At 35.3% G+C, this 15663-nt stretch overlaps 1 protein-coding gene across 1 annotated transcript in view; it reads left to right on the top strand.

Moving 5' to 3' along the window:
* The window catches only part of LOC135215126 (uncharacterized), a 75339-nt gene that overhangs the window by 41430 nt on the left and 18246 nt on the right, over nucleotides 1–15663 (top strand). Inside the window, exons 2-3 of the mRNA XM_064249579.1 lie at nucleotides 13788–13917; nucleotides 15616–15663. The exon at nucleotides 15616–15663 is cut by the window's right edge and continues 110 nt beyond it. Of these exons, the coding sequence (XP_064105649.1) occupies nucleotides 13854–13917; nucleotides 15616–15663 (112 nt within the window). The 5' untranslated portion in view covers nucleotides 13788–13853. The remainder of the gene's footprint in view (nucleotides 1–13787; nucleotides 13918–15615) is intronic.

Below are 15663 nucleotides of genomic sequence, written 5' to 3'. Positions count from 1 at the left end.
AGGTAGAGCGAATTGGATATTTAAAGGACATATGTATCTTAATGCTGTATATGAATTACGGTGATGTGATAAAAAATTCATATATATATAAATATATATAGAATATATAATATATATATATATATATATAATATATATTATATATAATATACTTATAATAAATATAATATATATATTAATATATTATATTAATTTATCACATCACCGTAATTCATATACAGGCATTAAGGAAATTATATATATAATATATATATATATATATATATATAATATAATATATATAAATATAATTATACTATATATATATTATATATATATAATATATATATGGTATAATATAATGTATGTTATATAATATATTTATTTATAATTATGTATATATTATATATGTTATATATGTGTATATATATATGTGTATATATACATATGTATATATATGCTCTATATATGTGTGTATATATATACATATATATATGTATATATAGTATATGTATATATATACTATGTGAGATGTGATGTTGTGTGGTGTGTGTGTGTAATCTTTTTTGTTTTCCTCAAAAAACAGAACGAAAACTCATCCAACTCTCTTGAGATTTTAGGGCAACGTTCACAATGTACATTTCCAGGACGTCTAAAAAATATTGACTGCATTTAATCATTGACAAATCAACTATGTTACTTCATAGAAATCCGCTCATGGTGCACACGTGATTATGCTACAGAAAGAACGTTTTGGCAGCACTAAATTTTATTTTGTATAAATCGAGGAGAAACTTCCTTTTTAAGGCTATAGCCCCGAAGCTCTGAAGTCACGGTAGATTTGCGTTCCTTATGAAGCTCATCTTCAAGGTATTTGTTATTTCATGCGGAAAATAGCTCTGCGATCTCAAGTTGAAAGGTCGAGAGATTCTTTGGTGTAGTACCCAATTCCAGTAACTTTCTTAAATTTCAACAGCGGGGAAAAGAAAGGCGGTACGTGAACTCGAGTGGAAACTATTGGTGCAAGGATTAACACAAAAGTAACTGGATATTCCCCCAAAACATTCCTCTCATTTGAAAAGGAGCAAAGGATGCCATAACACAGATGAAAATAGTAAGTAAACCACAATATGCAAAAGATGATGATTAGATCTTTGAGAGCCCGATTCGTAATACCTCGTCATTTCTCAAAAGAGAGTTTATAATATCGCTAAACTTATGCTGTCCAGTAAATCTTCAAAGGAGGTTTACGAAGCCTTTGTTATTCGCAGGATAGAAAACGATAAAATGCCTACAAGGAAAGATAACTCGCCTGATAAACGGGAACACATAATGCCGCCAACTTCCAAAGAGTTGATTACAGTAATATTTGTTGCTAGACTTTGTTGAATTGCTTTTGTTTTTCAACTTCTCTATTAGGGGGTCAAAACTAGGTTACATACAGTGTTTTTTTTTTTTTTTTTTTTTTTTTGTACGAGGTAGACCTCTGAAATTAAGTTATCACCCTAATTCTTGGTTGTTTATTAATTTATATCTTTTATATAGGTCATGTTACTTTTTTTTCAAATTTATTATGTCAGTATTAATCTGTTTCCTCCATATTTATGAATGTCTATCAGAAATAATTCTGACGTTTCACAAGAAATATCTGTTCATGCAGTAGACAGGAGCATCATTTTATTTTCCAGGTATCTGTATTTACAAACTGCAGAGAAGTAATGTACTTTGAAAGTTAGTATCTTTGTTGTCGAGATTGTATGTTAGTGTGCACAAAAAACGCTGGAACTTGTGGTCACTCGCCCATCTCTTTTCCTTTTCTGTGCCTTGATTATTAAGATTTTTCCATTTCTCCGGTCACCTCTGCTTACCTGGCAAGCCACAGCCGTCAATCTTTGGTGCTTATTGTGAAACGTCTCTCCTCATTTTGGTCTTTCGCTGTGTCTTCCCACGAAAACATTCTGTCATGGCAAAGGATTCTTCGCATTAGTCATTGCTAAGATCCCGCAACGAGTCCAGATCGACTACTAGATTTGGAAGATCATCTGACAAAGGAGGTCTACTCATTTCCCGGCCGCATATTACAGGGACATTCCCTGAAAAAAGCAGAGCGCCTTATCTTAAAAACTAACCATAGAATCTTCTTAAGAATAATCACAATATGTACCCCAGACCCAAACTACCGTCAGGAGACATCTTTGGACTAACCTAACCTAATCCAACCTAACCAAACCCAACTTAACCTAAACGAACCTAAGCTAAGGGAAATGGCAAAAAACCGGGGCTGGTGAAATACTATTATACTTCTCGGGAATTTGCTTCCTGTCCCTCTCGCCGTCCCCGCCACCCCCCGCCCCTTCTCCCCTTGCTATTTTTTTCCAATAAGAGATGTTTGCAGTTGAAAATGAAGAGGTATAAAAGATTTTGAAGGCGACGACCGTGTCTAATGGAAAAATAGAGCCACCATGGAATAGCAGTAGATCCCATAAATTTTCATTCAGCATTAGATACAAGGCTTGGTATTCGTCTTCTTCCTTTAAGGAAAAAAAAATAACATGATGCTGTATCTATCAAAAAAAGTGATAAGGATTTCACCACATCAAAAGAATAATGAAAAGTGGAACTGTCTTAAGTTATCACTCCATCACAATCTTACCTGTAACCTTTCGTACTTCTATTATTATCCTAACATAATACATTTTAATGCCTTCGCCTCGGTCAGCTCTTTCAACACCCGATGAGATGGAATCAAAGACCAGCATTTCTTCACATCGATCTCATTGCAAACTGGAAGTCGTTCTTTGGGCAACTGATTTACAATAACGTAAATCTTACTTTATATCCTTCTTATATCTCAGATACTATGGCGGAACGCCACCGAATTCTTCAGTGTACTTTCATGAAAGAAGGGCGAAGATAACCTCCAAGGTCGTCGAGATTTTTCTTGAATTATTCTTTTGATGCGGTGTTCCGATTCGCCCTCTGTACTCTTCACTCCTCCTTCTGGACGGTTTGGTTATTTCCATTTCATTTCTCATGTCGTCAGCTCTCGACCGCCTCGTCCTCAATTTCTGTGGCCATTTACATGGTGTGATGAGGTATCCTTTGAATCCTCCCCTCCAGCCACAGAGAGAGAGAGAGAGAGAGAGAGAGAGAGAGAGAGAGAGTATCGATCTCAAATCAATTGGGTTGAGATAATTCCCTCGTCGCTTCGAGCCACACCTGAGCGTCAGCTGACCTTGGGAAATGCTCTTGATCCCCCCCGAATGCATCTCGTCGTCGGAGGGTTAACTAACCTGAGGGTACGTTCTTGGTCCACTCCCATCAAATCTAATCACGCCTACGGTCACAGTGATGCCTAATCCATTTATGGCCGATTATGAGTGTCTCCATTTATTCATTAAGAGTTTCTTTAACCCAGTTATTGGTAATTAAGACTGCCTGTTTACACATTCATAACCAAACAAGAGTGTCTGTTTACTAATCACTGTGGAGTGTTCGTTAACCATTACGTATTTTGACAGTTGTTGAGAACCTTCACCTCACATGAATTTCTGAGAGAGACAGACTGACAGACAGACATGATATATTACAAGAGTATTCGAAGTATGTCAGCATTTGTCATTCTAAATATGATTTGGAAAGTAGATGAACCTTACAGATTCACATATTTACTAATTCTCTCACTCACACGTCTGACACACACACACACACACATACATACACACACACACACACACACATATATATATATATATATATATATATATATATATATATATATATAAATATATATATATATATATATATATATATATAATATATATATTTGTGTGTGTGTGTGTGTGTGTGTGTGGTGTGGTGTGTCAGTGTACTTTGTCAGAGTTTCATTCTCATACTAACAATGACTGAATTGGTTGCGTGTCTTTTCATGATGTTACTGTAAAGATTTTTCGGCCTTATATACAATTATCTATGGTTCAAAAATTTCTGATTTATAAGATTGTGATTCTTTTAATTTAATCTTGTTGACTGCTGTTCCATTTCTAAAATTTCTCATATCTTCAGAGCGTAACAGCACATATGGGATAGTAAGTGTTTTTACCACTGAATGTGGGCAATAAAGACTTGTTACACATCTTTCATGAAAAGATTGAAGATAGAATTATTTTTACATCTTGAATACATGTTTACATCTCTGTCAAGGTTAACCTAAGTTTTCTCTTATTATAGATTTGGAAGATCATCTCACAAAGGAGGGCTACTCATTTCCCGGCCGCATATTACAGGGACATTCCCTGAAAAAAGCAGGACGCCATTTCTTAAAAACTAACCATAGAATCTTCTTGAGAATAATCACAATATGTATCCCAGACCAAACTACCGTTAGGGGACTTCTTTGGACTAACCTAACCTAATCCAACCTAACCAAACCCAACTTAACCTAAACTTAGCCTTTCACTTCTAAACGGGAAGAAATTCCCTAACCAACTCCTTTAAAACTTTCTTAAATCCAGTGATACCTTACACACATCTAAGAAGAATATGTATTCATTCCATTTCTTCTAAAAGACACCTAAACACATATTTCTCAAAATATGCCCATCTAAGAAGAATATGTCCACCTCACCCTTCGCCCCTTCCCCTACTGGTCTACCTGTTTTGCAAAGTCTCTACAGCAGAACAGTGAGGGTGTCACAGTTTTATTTTATGGTATATTAATGGAGTATAGTGGCGATTATAGTTAACTTCAAAGGATGGTTTCATCCTCCATTTGAGAAACTTAATTTTACTGATATATATATATATATATATATATATATAATATATATATATATATATTATATATATATATATATATACATGTGTGTGACCGTGTGTCCGTGTGCATATGCGTGTGTGTGTAATGGATAAATATACACTAATGTAAGTGTTCCATTAATGATTTAATAAGACTGCAAGCTTTCGATTGCTATTGGCAGGCTTTTCACATTGACATCTATATTATATTATTGTTGATTTTCCCTGATGTCCTATGCATCCTCTAATGACAAATGCACCGAGTCTGTAGTACATTTCCAATTACTGCAGATAATGATCTCTTGTCATATTTCTTGGCTTTCCGTTCCATTGCAGAAAGCTGTTTCAGCATTCAAAGGGGAAAATTATGCAATAAGAAGTCTTGGAAAATCCTGTCGTCCCCAAAAACTCCTTATGCTCAGCGTCTTATATATAGACTTTTGTCAAGCAAACGACTCTCAGCTCTGAAACGGTGCTGACGTCATCCTTTGACGAGGATATGAATCGTGAAAGGTCTTTCCATTTATGAGATGTTTTTTGTTTTTTTTCCCAAATTATGATATGTGTTTAACCTTGAGAGCTGTTTGAAATGCTACTATATGCGCTTCATTGATCGCATCTCCTAGAAATTAGCTAAATTAAAGGAGTTTAAAGGTTGTAAAGTAAAGGATCTAGGAAGGAGAGAGGATGGACCCGTACTATATATATATATATATATATATATATATATATATATATATATATATATATATATATATATATATATATATATATGGATTGTGTGTGTGTGTGCTCATATTATAAAAAACTGCAAGTAAAGATATTTGAGATGAGAGGAAACAATACCTTAATATTGTTTTTTCGAAAACTTGTTCCGTACTTTCACGGTTACAATCGGGGGAAAGATTACATCCCAAGATGACCTTTAAAGGAGAAAATATGAAGTCAAACATCCTTCAGACTGATCATTCACGATATGTAAAGCAGCAATTCGGCAAGAAAATTGACCTCTCCATCTTCGTTATACGCAGAGATATTGCCGCGGAAAAACGAGAAAAAAATAATAACTCCAGGGGGACGAAACTGGAGTCTCTTTCTTGTTATATTTTTTTGTAATGATGATTCGAATTTTCTTCATTACATAAAAGAATAAGCCAGAAAAGATTTACATTTTCAGATTTTACTGAAAATGAAGCATTAACTTGATTTTTTCATGAGGAAATCTATATAGTCGTTCTCTTAATGCTGTGAAAGAGCAATTATTTTTATTTCAGTTTGTCACTGGAATAAGGGGGAAATATTTTAAAGAAATATTTTATCATCTAACACGAGCGTTGTTAAACTAGCAGCTAAATGATTTAAAGTCAAGGATGATGGTAAGAATCAAAATATTCGAAGTGGCTTGAAAATCTCTAACACTAATCACCGTAGCTATACTATTTCTGATAAAAACGATACACAAATAACCACTACTTCCACTCCGACAGTTACCTAAAACGTTTCATTTGTTTTGTAACTGTTAATTTAATTATGTAAAATCGCCCAGAGCAATCGATTAAAATTGGTAATTACATTTTTCACAGATGTACGACTCTACACAAAAATGTTAATCTCATATCCAGGATTAATGATATTATTTTGATCGAAGCATCAAACATTTTACATATGATTAGGTATAAAATAAATGCGTTACAAATTTACCTTACTAATATGTTCAGTTGAAAAAGGAATAATCTTTGATACAAGATAGCAAAATAACAGAAATTTAGCAAGTAAAAAGACTAGAATCTATAAATAAAGATTTTGAAGGAAAAATCCATTTCCATCAAGACTTGTCTGTTTGCACATATTTTATCGACCACTGTTATTTTTGGTGAAATATTTATGAAAAAGTTTTCCCTAATAAAACTGCACCTTACCTCACATAAGTATGGCAATTGTTTTGGTCAGATATTCACTGACCTCATCCTTTCATTGGAACTTTTGAACTTGTCCTAATTTCTTTAGTAACTAAACCAGAGCAGGCTTCCTTTCTTCATACTCTTGTAATACGTATGTATGTATATATGTATGTATGTATATTATATATATATAATATATATATATATATATATATATTATTTATATATATATATATATATATATACGTATATATGTGTACATATGTGTATGTATATATATATGTATGTGTGTGTCTGTGCGCATGTATGTGAATAAAATAATAAAATCGCAAGCAGCCTGGAATAGCACTTGAACTGATCTTTTACTTACAAACTGATCACAGTTACCTGAAATTAAGTGTTCTTTCAAACAAAAGTTTTGTCTACCTAACGTTGAATGAAGGGCAATATTTTCATTCGTGAACCAACGATTTTAAAGTACTCCTGCTGTTAACTTGTATTCGCTAAAAACTATTCATATCGGTCGGTGTATCCGAGTAACTTCACATTTGCTTGACTGTATTGAGATGGAAAAAGGAAAAACAATAAATACGAAAGTACGTAAGGCAGCTCCCAGTAATTGAAATTTGAGCAGCATTTGGTAATATCATAGCAGCCATTTGTCGGTCTGCAATTATATTTTAGCTAAATATCAACCACATACGCCTTTACGTTGAAGAGGACCAAAGGATAAGCGTTTCATGAACTGGGGTAAGGCAAGAACAGGAGTTTTCAAAGTTAATTCATTAACGCAGAGGATCTCATTTACATTTGCTTCGTATCACTTGGAAATACAATTTTCTTATATCTCTTTGTTACTTAACATTTATTCCGTTTTTAGTAAACCTAGTTGAATGTCAAAAGTATTATGAACTATACTAATTGATATTGCAGCTTAGTTACTCTACCTTAAATCTTCATGACCTTTATCTCTTTTTGTTGATAAGAACAAAAGACTATTTAGGAGGTAATAATCACAGCTGATTCAATCGGTGTAGCTGCAAACATCACTACCATTTTCATTTCACACTAGGAATAAGAAGCAGAATTTAGACAAATTTCCATCTGCAGATATCACATTCGTATTTAAGACCGGAAATGTATCTAACGGACTTGGCTGCAAGAGGCACTAGAAGTCAAATTCTTATTCAGCTAACCTTATGATACTACGGCCGAAATGGCCGAGTCTCCCAATAACCAGCACTTAAGCACGTGGGCGTGCGAACGAATGGGCTTTATGGAGTCGTTTCTAAAAGGCAGAAATGGAAAACTGGCCAAGTTGGGAGGCTGGAAGTTCCAGGAACGTAGCTCATTCCGAGCGGTGGAGCGGGAGAGTCTTCGAAAAACTCTTGTTGGTTTCCCCCTGATAGTTATTATCGATGCTCTGGTCGCGAGTGTCGCTTCGTGAAGTAGCTGGAACTGGGCCTCTGGGCATCATCCAGGCAGCCAAGTGGTCCACTTGCTAGACTATAAATACATCCTCGCGAATATTAGGGCTACCTTGTTTGCTCAACAGTACACAGGTCCTTGACACTTGAATGCCAAGTTTTATTAGGGGTATTTGAGAGGTGGCTGGTCACCTTTCGACGCAGAGGGTTTCCCGTTTTTGTTATTACGTGAGTTTTGTGTTATTGCCATTACTTTGTGTTTATGCCTCTGGATACAAGGTTAGACAATGTCGTCGTCGTTGAATTAGGCCAGCTTTGTATTGACACGGGTTCTTGCTTCACAGCAGCCAGTGATTTATATAGAAAAGTCCATGACAACTCGTTTTCCATATTTTTTTCTTTTTCTCCTCCTTTTTTCTATTTTAACCAACGCAGATATGTCCCATTTTAGCTGCTATTTGTCAGTGTTGGAGCTGAGAAAAAGCTTTTATTCTACATATACCATCAAGTCAGGTTAAAAGCATAAAAGGAATTCTGAAAACTCGCACTCACACTCATCGCGTATGTTTATCGGAGGCTAGATCCTTAGCCTAGCTTAAGCCATACGACTGACGCTCATGTAAAGCGCCCTGGAGAGGTAAAAGCTACGCTCGTGTAATCTGCTTTCGACGGTTTACATTGAAATAATGGGAAAATATCTCGCTCCCTAGAAGGGAGGCTTGGTTACTTGGGTTTAGTAACGCTCGTGTAGTAGGGCCTAAAGGAGACAGAACCGAGCCAGTAGCCCAAGAGAGTAGCGGGGTGCGTTCAACTACAAAGATAAAATAAGAAATACGAACAGAAAAGAAAAGAGATTCGGGAAAAGGCATTTTTTGTTCTGGTTTTGCTTCATCTTGACTTTGAAACTTTCTTTCTTAGTAGAAACTACTTGTGTTACAGTTACATTGAACTGGCAATGTTCTGGCGTCTTAGGACATTTGATATTTCGTATTTTCTACGCAGTTCAAAGGGGAAAAGGAGGGACTAACGCAGGATCAGTGTCTGTCTCTGACGTGCCTCCCAGCCTGAAGTGTCAACCATTGACACATCACCTGGTCACGTGATTAAGTAATTGTGTGTATGTGTGTGTATGCACGTAAGTTATGAAATGAAATCCGTATGTACCTAAATGCATTCACATGTTCCCATCAAATAGGTCATATATACAGAGTCCTAAATACACATGTCTAGTAAAACGTAGCGAAGTTAAAGAGAATAAATTATGTTGATCTGTGCCTTCATTTTTTCTACCAACCATATTTGAATTCCAAAAGACGGGGGAGGTTCCACGCCCGCACATCGCCGCGGAGCATTAGGCTGCAATAGAAAAACGCAAATGAACTGATCAGTTCCGTCGGATTCCGCGAGATTTCATCTGAGCGATATGCAGACTCAGGCCAAAGGATTAAAGAGGAACCCTAATTGACGCCATGCGGTGTGTTATTGAATTAGGAGGCGGGATTATTCTTCCAGTACGAGTCTCGGGGGAGGATGAGGTTCGTTATGATGATAGGGGATCAGGGATATCTGCAGGATGGATACGCAGGCGAATGGAAATGACAGTCCAGTCCCTTGCCTTTATTTTTTTTTTTTTTTTTTTTTTTGGGGGGGGGGGGCAGGGGTTACTTTGGTTAATTTGTTTATTTGTTTTCCATAACTGACCTATCCAAAAATTATTTGTTGTATATCGCGGTATTAGATAGGAGACATGTCAACCAGTTCTTGTTACTTGTGTGACCTCATCATATTGCACTTTTGGGTCAAAATACAAGGTGATTTACAGCACTTTAGCAAAATAAATTCAATATATTACGTTGATCAATATAAACTAGTTTGCAAAATAGATGTTTCGCTCAGATATACAAGTATCAAACACATTTCAGATTCCGAAAATATTATTGCGCCTGCCTTTTCGTAATCTTTCGTTTCCGGAGCCTGAAGTAATTCTTCTGGCCTTTCCACCAGTTTTCAAACATCACAGTTTTGTCGTTTTTCCACAGTTATATCATTTATTCCCATAAATCAAAGTTCTTCATTTTCATATTCAAATGAATGCTCGCGGATTCGCCAGCAAGAAATTCAAAAAAGGAGCATTGCTAAAGAGTAATGAATATTGGTAACAATTCATAATAATTAAGGTTGCAATTTGTGGTGATTCTGCAATACTAACTTTTCCATTTATTTCAGTGCCTGCGCTCAAACTTATGTATTGCGTTTTACTTTTCACTTGTGAATTTTTGCATTTCGGGGGAGCAATGGTTCTATTTTTCCTCGCCGGGTTATTTAAAGAATGTTTGCTTACTTACTTGAGCATAATTTTTCTCTTAGTTTTTTTTTTTTTTTTTTTTTTGCGTGTACTACCGGTTAACTCTTTACGCAAGGAAAATATTACTTCAATATTATTATTATTATTAATATTATTATTATTATTTCAGTAGATGAAACCTGTTCACATGGGATAAGCACAAAGGGGCCACTGACTTGAAATACAATCTTCCAAAGAATTTTGGTTTCAACCTCCTACGGCAGAGCCCACACTGCAGCAGTAACTGATCACGATACAGAGCCAGTGATTCTTCACCGTTCTGGGGAGACAAAAACCCTTGACGTCTAAGCGGCATTCCACGACACTAACCACTATACCAGCGGACCAACTGAAATAGACACATGTAAGGGAAAAAGACAAATATGCAAATGTCGCCATATTCGTGTGAATAGCTTGCGTCGCATTATTTTTCAATCAGTAATTACGCCCTTCTCTCAATATTTAGGGTGACTTTGTACAGGGTTATTATAGGGCATTTAGAACATACTTAATGGATATCGGTGAAAGTGAAAATATCAGTGTTCTGAATGTTGATAAAGATTTATAGCAAATTAAACTAAATAGAAATCAAAAGTTCGTGGTCACGTACCGTGACTAATCTTTAAAGTAAAGATGCATGTATTGAAGTCTCGTTCTCTTTGCGCATCAAAATTATCAATACCAATTAAAAACTAAACCTCCTTGGAATGAAGATGTTAGCTATTTAAAAGTTGTCCCTCGCTATATTTTAAAAATGACAAGACTCAAAACTAAGTAGTCGTTGAATATTAGTTTCTAGAATAAAAATTCTATTAAAAATGAGTCGCGGTAAAAAAAAAATTTGAAATGAAAAAATAACCAGCATTAATAACGACGATGATGAATGCCGCTGCGGCAGCCGCTTGGGACTGATTTCAAATGAGCAGATTCCCCCCATTATCCTTTTTTGACACATGGGGTTCATTTCCTAAAAAAAAAAATAAAAAAATAAAAGAATTTTCCGAATCCACACTCTGCAGCGTGACAAATGATTTCTTTTTATTGTTCTGACTTTACCATTTCGTACTTGATGTTCTCTGAATTAAACTTGTGGGGTTGAAAGTTCCAGATAATATCGACTGCTTCGTCCGTGAGTGTCTGTGTTTTCGAATTAAATCGTGAGCCTCTACTTGGCAATGTAGGGTTAGGGATATTATTCCGTACACTGACAGTAAATACATATAATTTTCATTCTCTTGACCCAGAGGCGGTCTCAATGATTTTATACTAAATTGTCGTCTTAAAAGGATTGTGACATTGTCAGCGTGAGGCCTTAGAGGATGATAACTCGTTCGTTTTCCAGCAGTTATTGCTTGGGTTGAGGTTACAAGCTAAAGCTCTGCTGCACAGAGCATTGGCAGTCACCCATCGAAGTACTTACCGGCCTCAGTGTCGCTTAACTTAGTAGGTCTGACGACGAGCCAGGTAGCGAACTTGTTAAGCCTTCTGTGAAGAAGTTTCCTTATAAATTGAAAAAATATAAGCAAAGCGTCGCAGATGGGCTCATGAAAATGCTAATGGTGAAAGCAAAGTCCTGGAGACTGACCTACGTTGATAATTCCACAGACGCCCTAAGATACGTGACGTTTAGGATAAGAATTATCACAAAAATCACTTACAAACGTATAAATAAGCTAAAAAAAAAAAAAACAACAGCCTAATTTTTTTTATGAAGATATGTTAAAAACAGTTACCAGGTCGTAGTTACCGTAGCCAGTATTTCGGTATCACGAAATCCGTGAGAAAGAAACGAACGAAACCTAACGGAATAGAAAAAGAAAAAAATAATACTGTCTTATGATGACGGAGATCTCGGTCGTCCATCCTTGGACGATAATTTTCTTGTTCTCTCTGGAACTTTTTATTGCTTTTCTTGACGAAGGTTGCACAACCCTAAGTCTTACGAGCTTAGGGGAATCCAGACACAAAAGTTCTCTTTCTGTGTCATGATTTTCCTGTTTCTTGTACTGAATAAAGCTCATTTGTTCAGGATTAGTTGTACTTATTGGAAGATTATGGGATTTTATCTCATCTTTCCAAGCCCACTCATCTTAACTCAGATCCTTAAGTATTGCACTTTGTGTGCAATACTTAATAGCTTCATTTTATTTTGGAATTTCTATGCCCAGTTTCAATGAAAATGAAAACCGCCTACCTGGAATTTAGGCTACAAAACATATGCTATCGGATTGATTAACGGAAACTTCTATCCATACATCTATTTTTACTTCTTTCATCACTATAATGAATCCTTTAAATATATTGGATATGACATAAAAACTAACTATCTACCTATCTGCCTATCTATATAGCGACATTGTTCATGTATTTGCATAATCTCCACCACTGTGTAGATAATTCTAAGTAGCGTGAATACGAAACAAAGAGGATCTTAACTGAGCCGAACTGTCAGTGAGTTAGTCAGTCCATCTCTCTTCTTTCATAATCCCATTTCAGTCAGAGGAACCCTATTAGCCAGCTGCAAAAAAATGAGAGAGCGCGCGTTGCAAAAGGTCTCCGTGAGGAGGAGCCTTGATAATTAGGCGCAACAGAGCTGTCTCTTCCACGATTCCCCTTCTCTCTCCTCAAGGAGATTTCCGTGATCCTTGCAAGAGTATTCTCCTTATCTGGGAATTTCCTCCTCCTCCTCTGCTGATTCTCCGGAGGCAATTAAATCATTATTTCCACTACATTCACCGGCGCGATCTCGCTTCTATAATTCCTTACTCGACAATACAATGCAACTCTATATCAGCTCGAATCCATACATTAGCATGCTTGCAGTTAAGCTAACATGTATGAGTTGTTTGTGTGTTCGTACACATTCTATGCAAGTATTTGTAAGTGTCCTCAAATGAGTTTAGTTATAAGTTAATAGATTTGTAATTTGGTAGAATTTAATTCAAGAACTGACTTTCTGCTGCCGACTTCAAAGTATGTCTACATTAAAAGAAATCATACTAATCTTGTGTGTGTATGTGTGCGTTTTATAGGTCCGAGACTGCTGTATACTCAAGTAAGTAACAGATGAGAAAGTTGAAAGATTTTTCTTTCGAAGTATACACTAATACGCGATTTTTGGATTTTGAAAATAAAAACATTGTACTAAGTAAAATAATGGTGTCCATTTTCTCCACAATTTCCATTGATCCCAACAAAGTGGAATTCTCTATTCATAAATCACCTCATCTGTTCTAAAAAAGAAATAACTATGCTCAACGTCCTGAATATAAACCCTGTGACAAAAAAGAAAACATAAGTTCTTTAAGCTTCTAAACTGTGTGATTCTTCTTCCTACAGGATTTCTGGCCGCTTCCCGGATCCTAGGCGTCCTGCTGTATAGATAAGGGGATAAAAAAGACGAGAATGATGTGTGGTTGGACGGTGCTTTTTCTCATTCTTTCCCTTGCCTGGGCTGACAAAGGAAATGGTTAGTGGAAAATATTCAGCGTTCTTGGAGCATGGAATATCTTCTGCATTGAGCCCCGAGGAGCTTTAACCACGAATCCTTTTTAGTTCGAAGGAGAAGGATAGCACGAAATAGGCTTAGAGTATACTATTCCCTAATGCTAAAGCCTCCTCGGCGAGGATTTATCCTATAACAAAGAGACCGTTTGTCTGAAACACCCAGCATCCTCAGAAACTATGGTTCCATTTTCCTATCTCATTTTGAACAAGGTTGCTTTTCCATTTGGGAAAAGGTTTATTGGAAGTTTTTCAAACATAAATCATTTTCCCCACAAAGGTAGAATAAACTATTTAGTCATCCCAATAGGATATGTATCGTTTGATTTGTGTTGTACTTTCAATTTTTAGAATTATATTGAAGAATTATTTTTCCCTCTTCAGACTGGGCAATATGATTCACTTCAGCTGGGCTTAAAGTTTATTATCAAGATTTTCCTTTACAGTGACCCTGCCTGTCTGTCTTTTAATTAAGAAACACATTTGTCAAGGTGAAAAAAAAATATGTTTTCATGCATTATCAAATATCGTTGGGTTCGATGTTTGTAGTTTTAATTACTTTTCTACACAGATTGAACTTTGATTTACGTATATCCTTCAAACTATCTTACATATCTTCCTTTGATATCAAATTTCAACCTTAGGATTGTTCTGTGTAAGCTTTTATCAAATATATTTATTTTATGATGTCATGTTTCATCAAACTATATCAACTTTTGTTTCTGAAAATATATTACTTTTACAGAAAGAAAGAAAAGAGAGGAATAAAAACTTTACCTAAATAGTATGATAAGAAGCGTGTACAAATTTAACCTAGCAATTAGTAGTGCTTAACAGTTAAGTGCTTAACAGTTAATTGACATGGATGAAACACTAAGTCTTACAAAGCAGAGACAAAGAAAATATTGTTTATTCTTTATTGGAAATGATGCTGAGGCTTAGAAGGACTTGGCTTGTAAAACTTTCATTTCGTTAATTCAGAAGACTTCACTTAAACTTGGCATATCTCTCTCGCTCTCTCTCTCTCTCTCTCTCTCTCTCTCTCTCTCTCTCTCTCTCTCTTATCTAAGCATATATATATATATATATATATATATATATAATAGAATATAAATAATATATATATATGTATGTATAATATATTATATATTAATATATATTGTATGTATGTTATGTATGTATATTATATAATAATATATATATTATATATATCTTATTGATGTAATATATATGTATGATATATATGTATATTATAAGTATATATTAATATATATTATATATATAGTATAATATATATATATGTATATATATATATATATGCACATATATATATATGTATATATATATATATATATATATATATATATATGCTTGTATGTATGCATGTACTGAAATCTATAAAAACGTTCACGACTGCCCACAAAGATTTTAAATCACTTGTTTCTAAGAAAAATCTTCAGACTATCCAGTGTTCTAATGGTATTCTCTCTCTCTCTCTCTCTCTCTCTCTCTGTTCAGTGTACTCTACACTGAATAGCAAAGAATCCTTTTATGTTTCCGACATTTCCTTCTCACAAATTATTCGAGCATGGCCATAGCGCTGAGTAAATGATAAATACGGAAATACTGCCACTGAATTTTCACTCTCCCTTCTTATCGACAGGACGCGACGAACTGCCAGCTCACAAGAGGCAGTCAGTCCAGTACTCGA

Source organism: Macrobrachium nipponense, chromosome 5 (assembly GCF_015104395.2).
Source record: "Macrobrachium nipponense isolate FS-2020 chromosome 5, ASM1510439v2, whole genome shotgun sequence".
Taxonomy (NCBI): domain Eukaryota; kingdom Metazoa; phylum Arthropoda; class Malacostraca; order Decapoda; family Palaemonidae; genus Macrobrachium; species Macrobrachium nipponense.
Note: the sequence above shows the minus strand (reverse complement) of the source record. Positions and strands in the feature narration are given on the sequence as shown.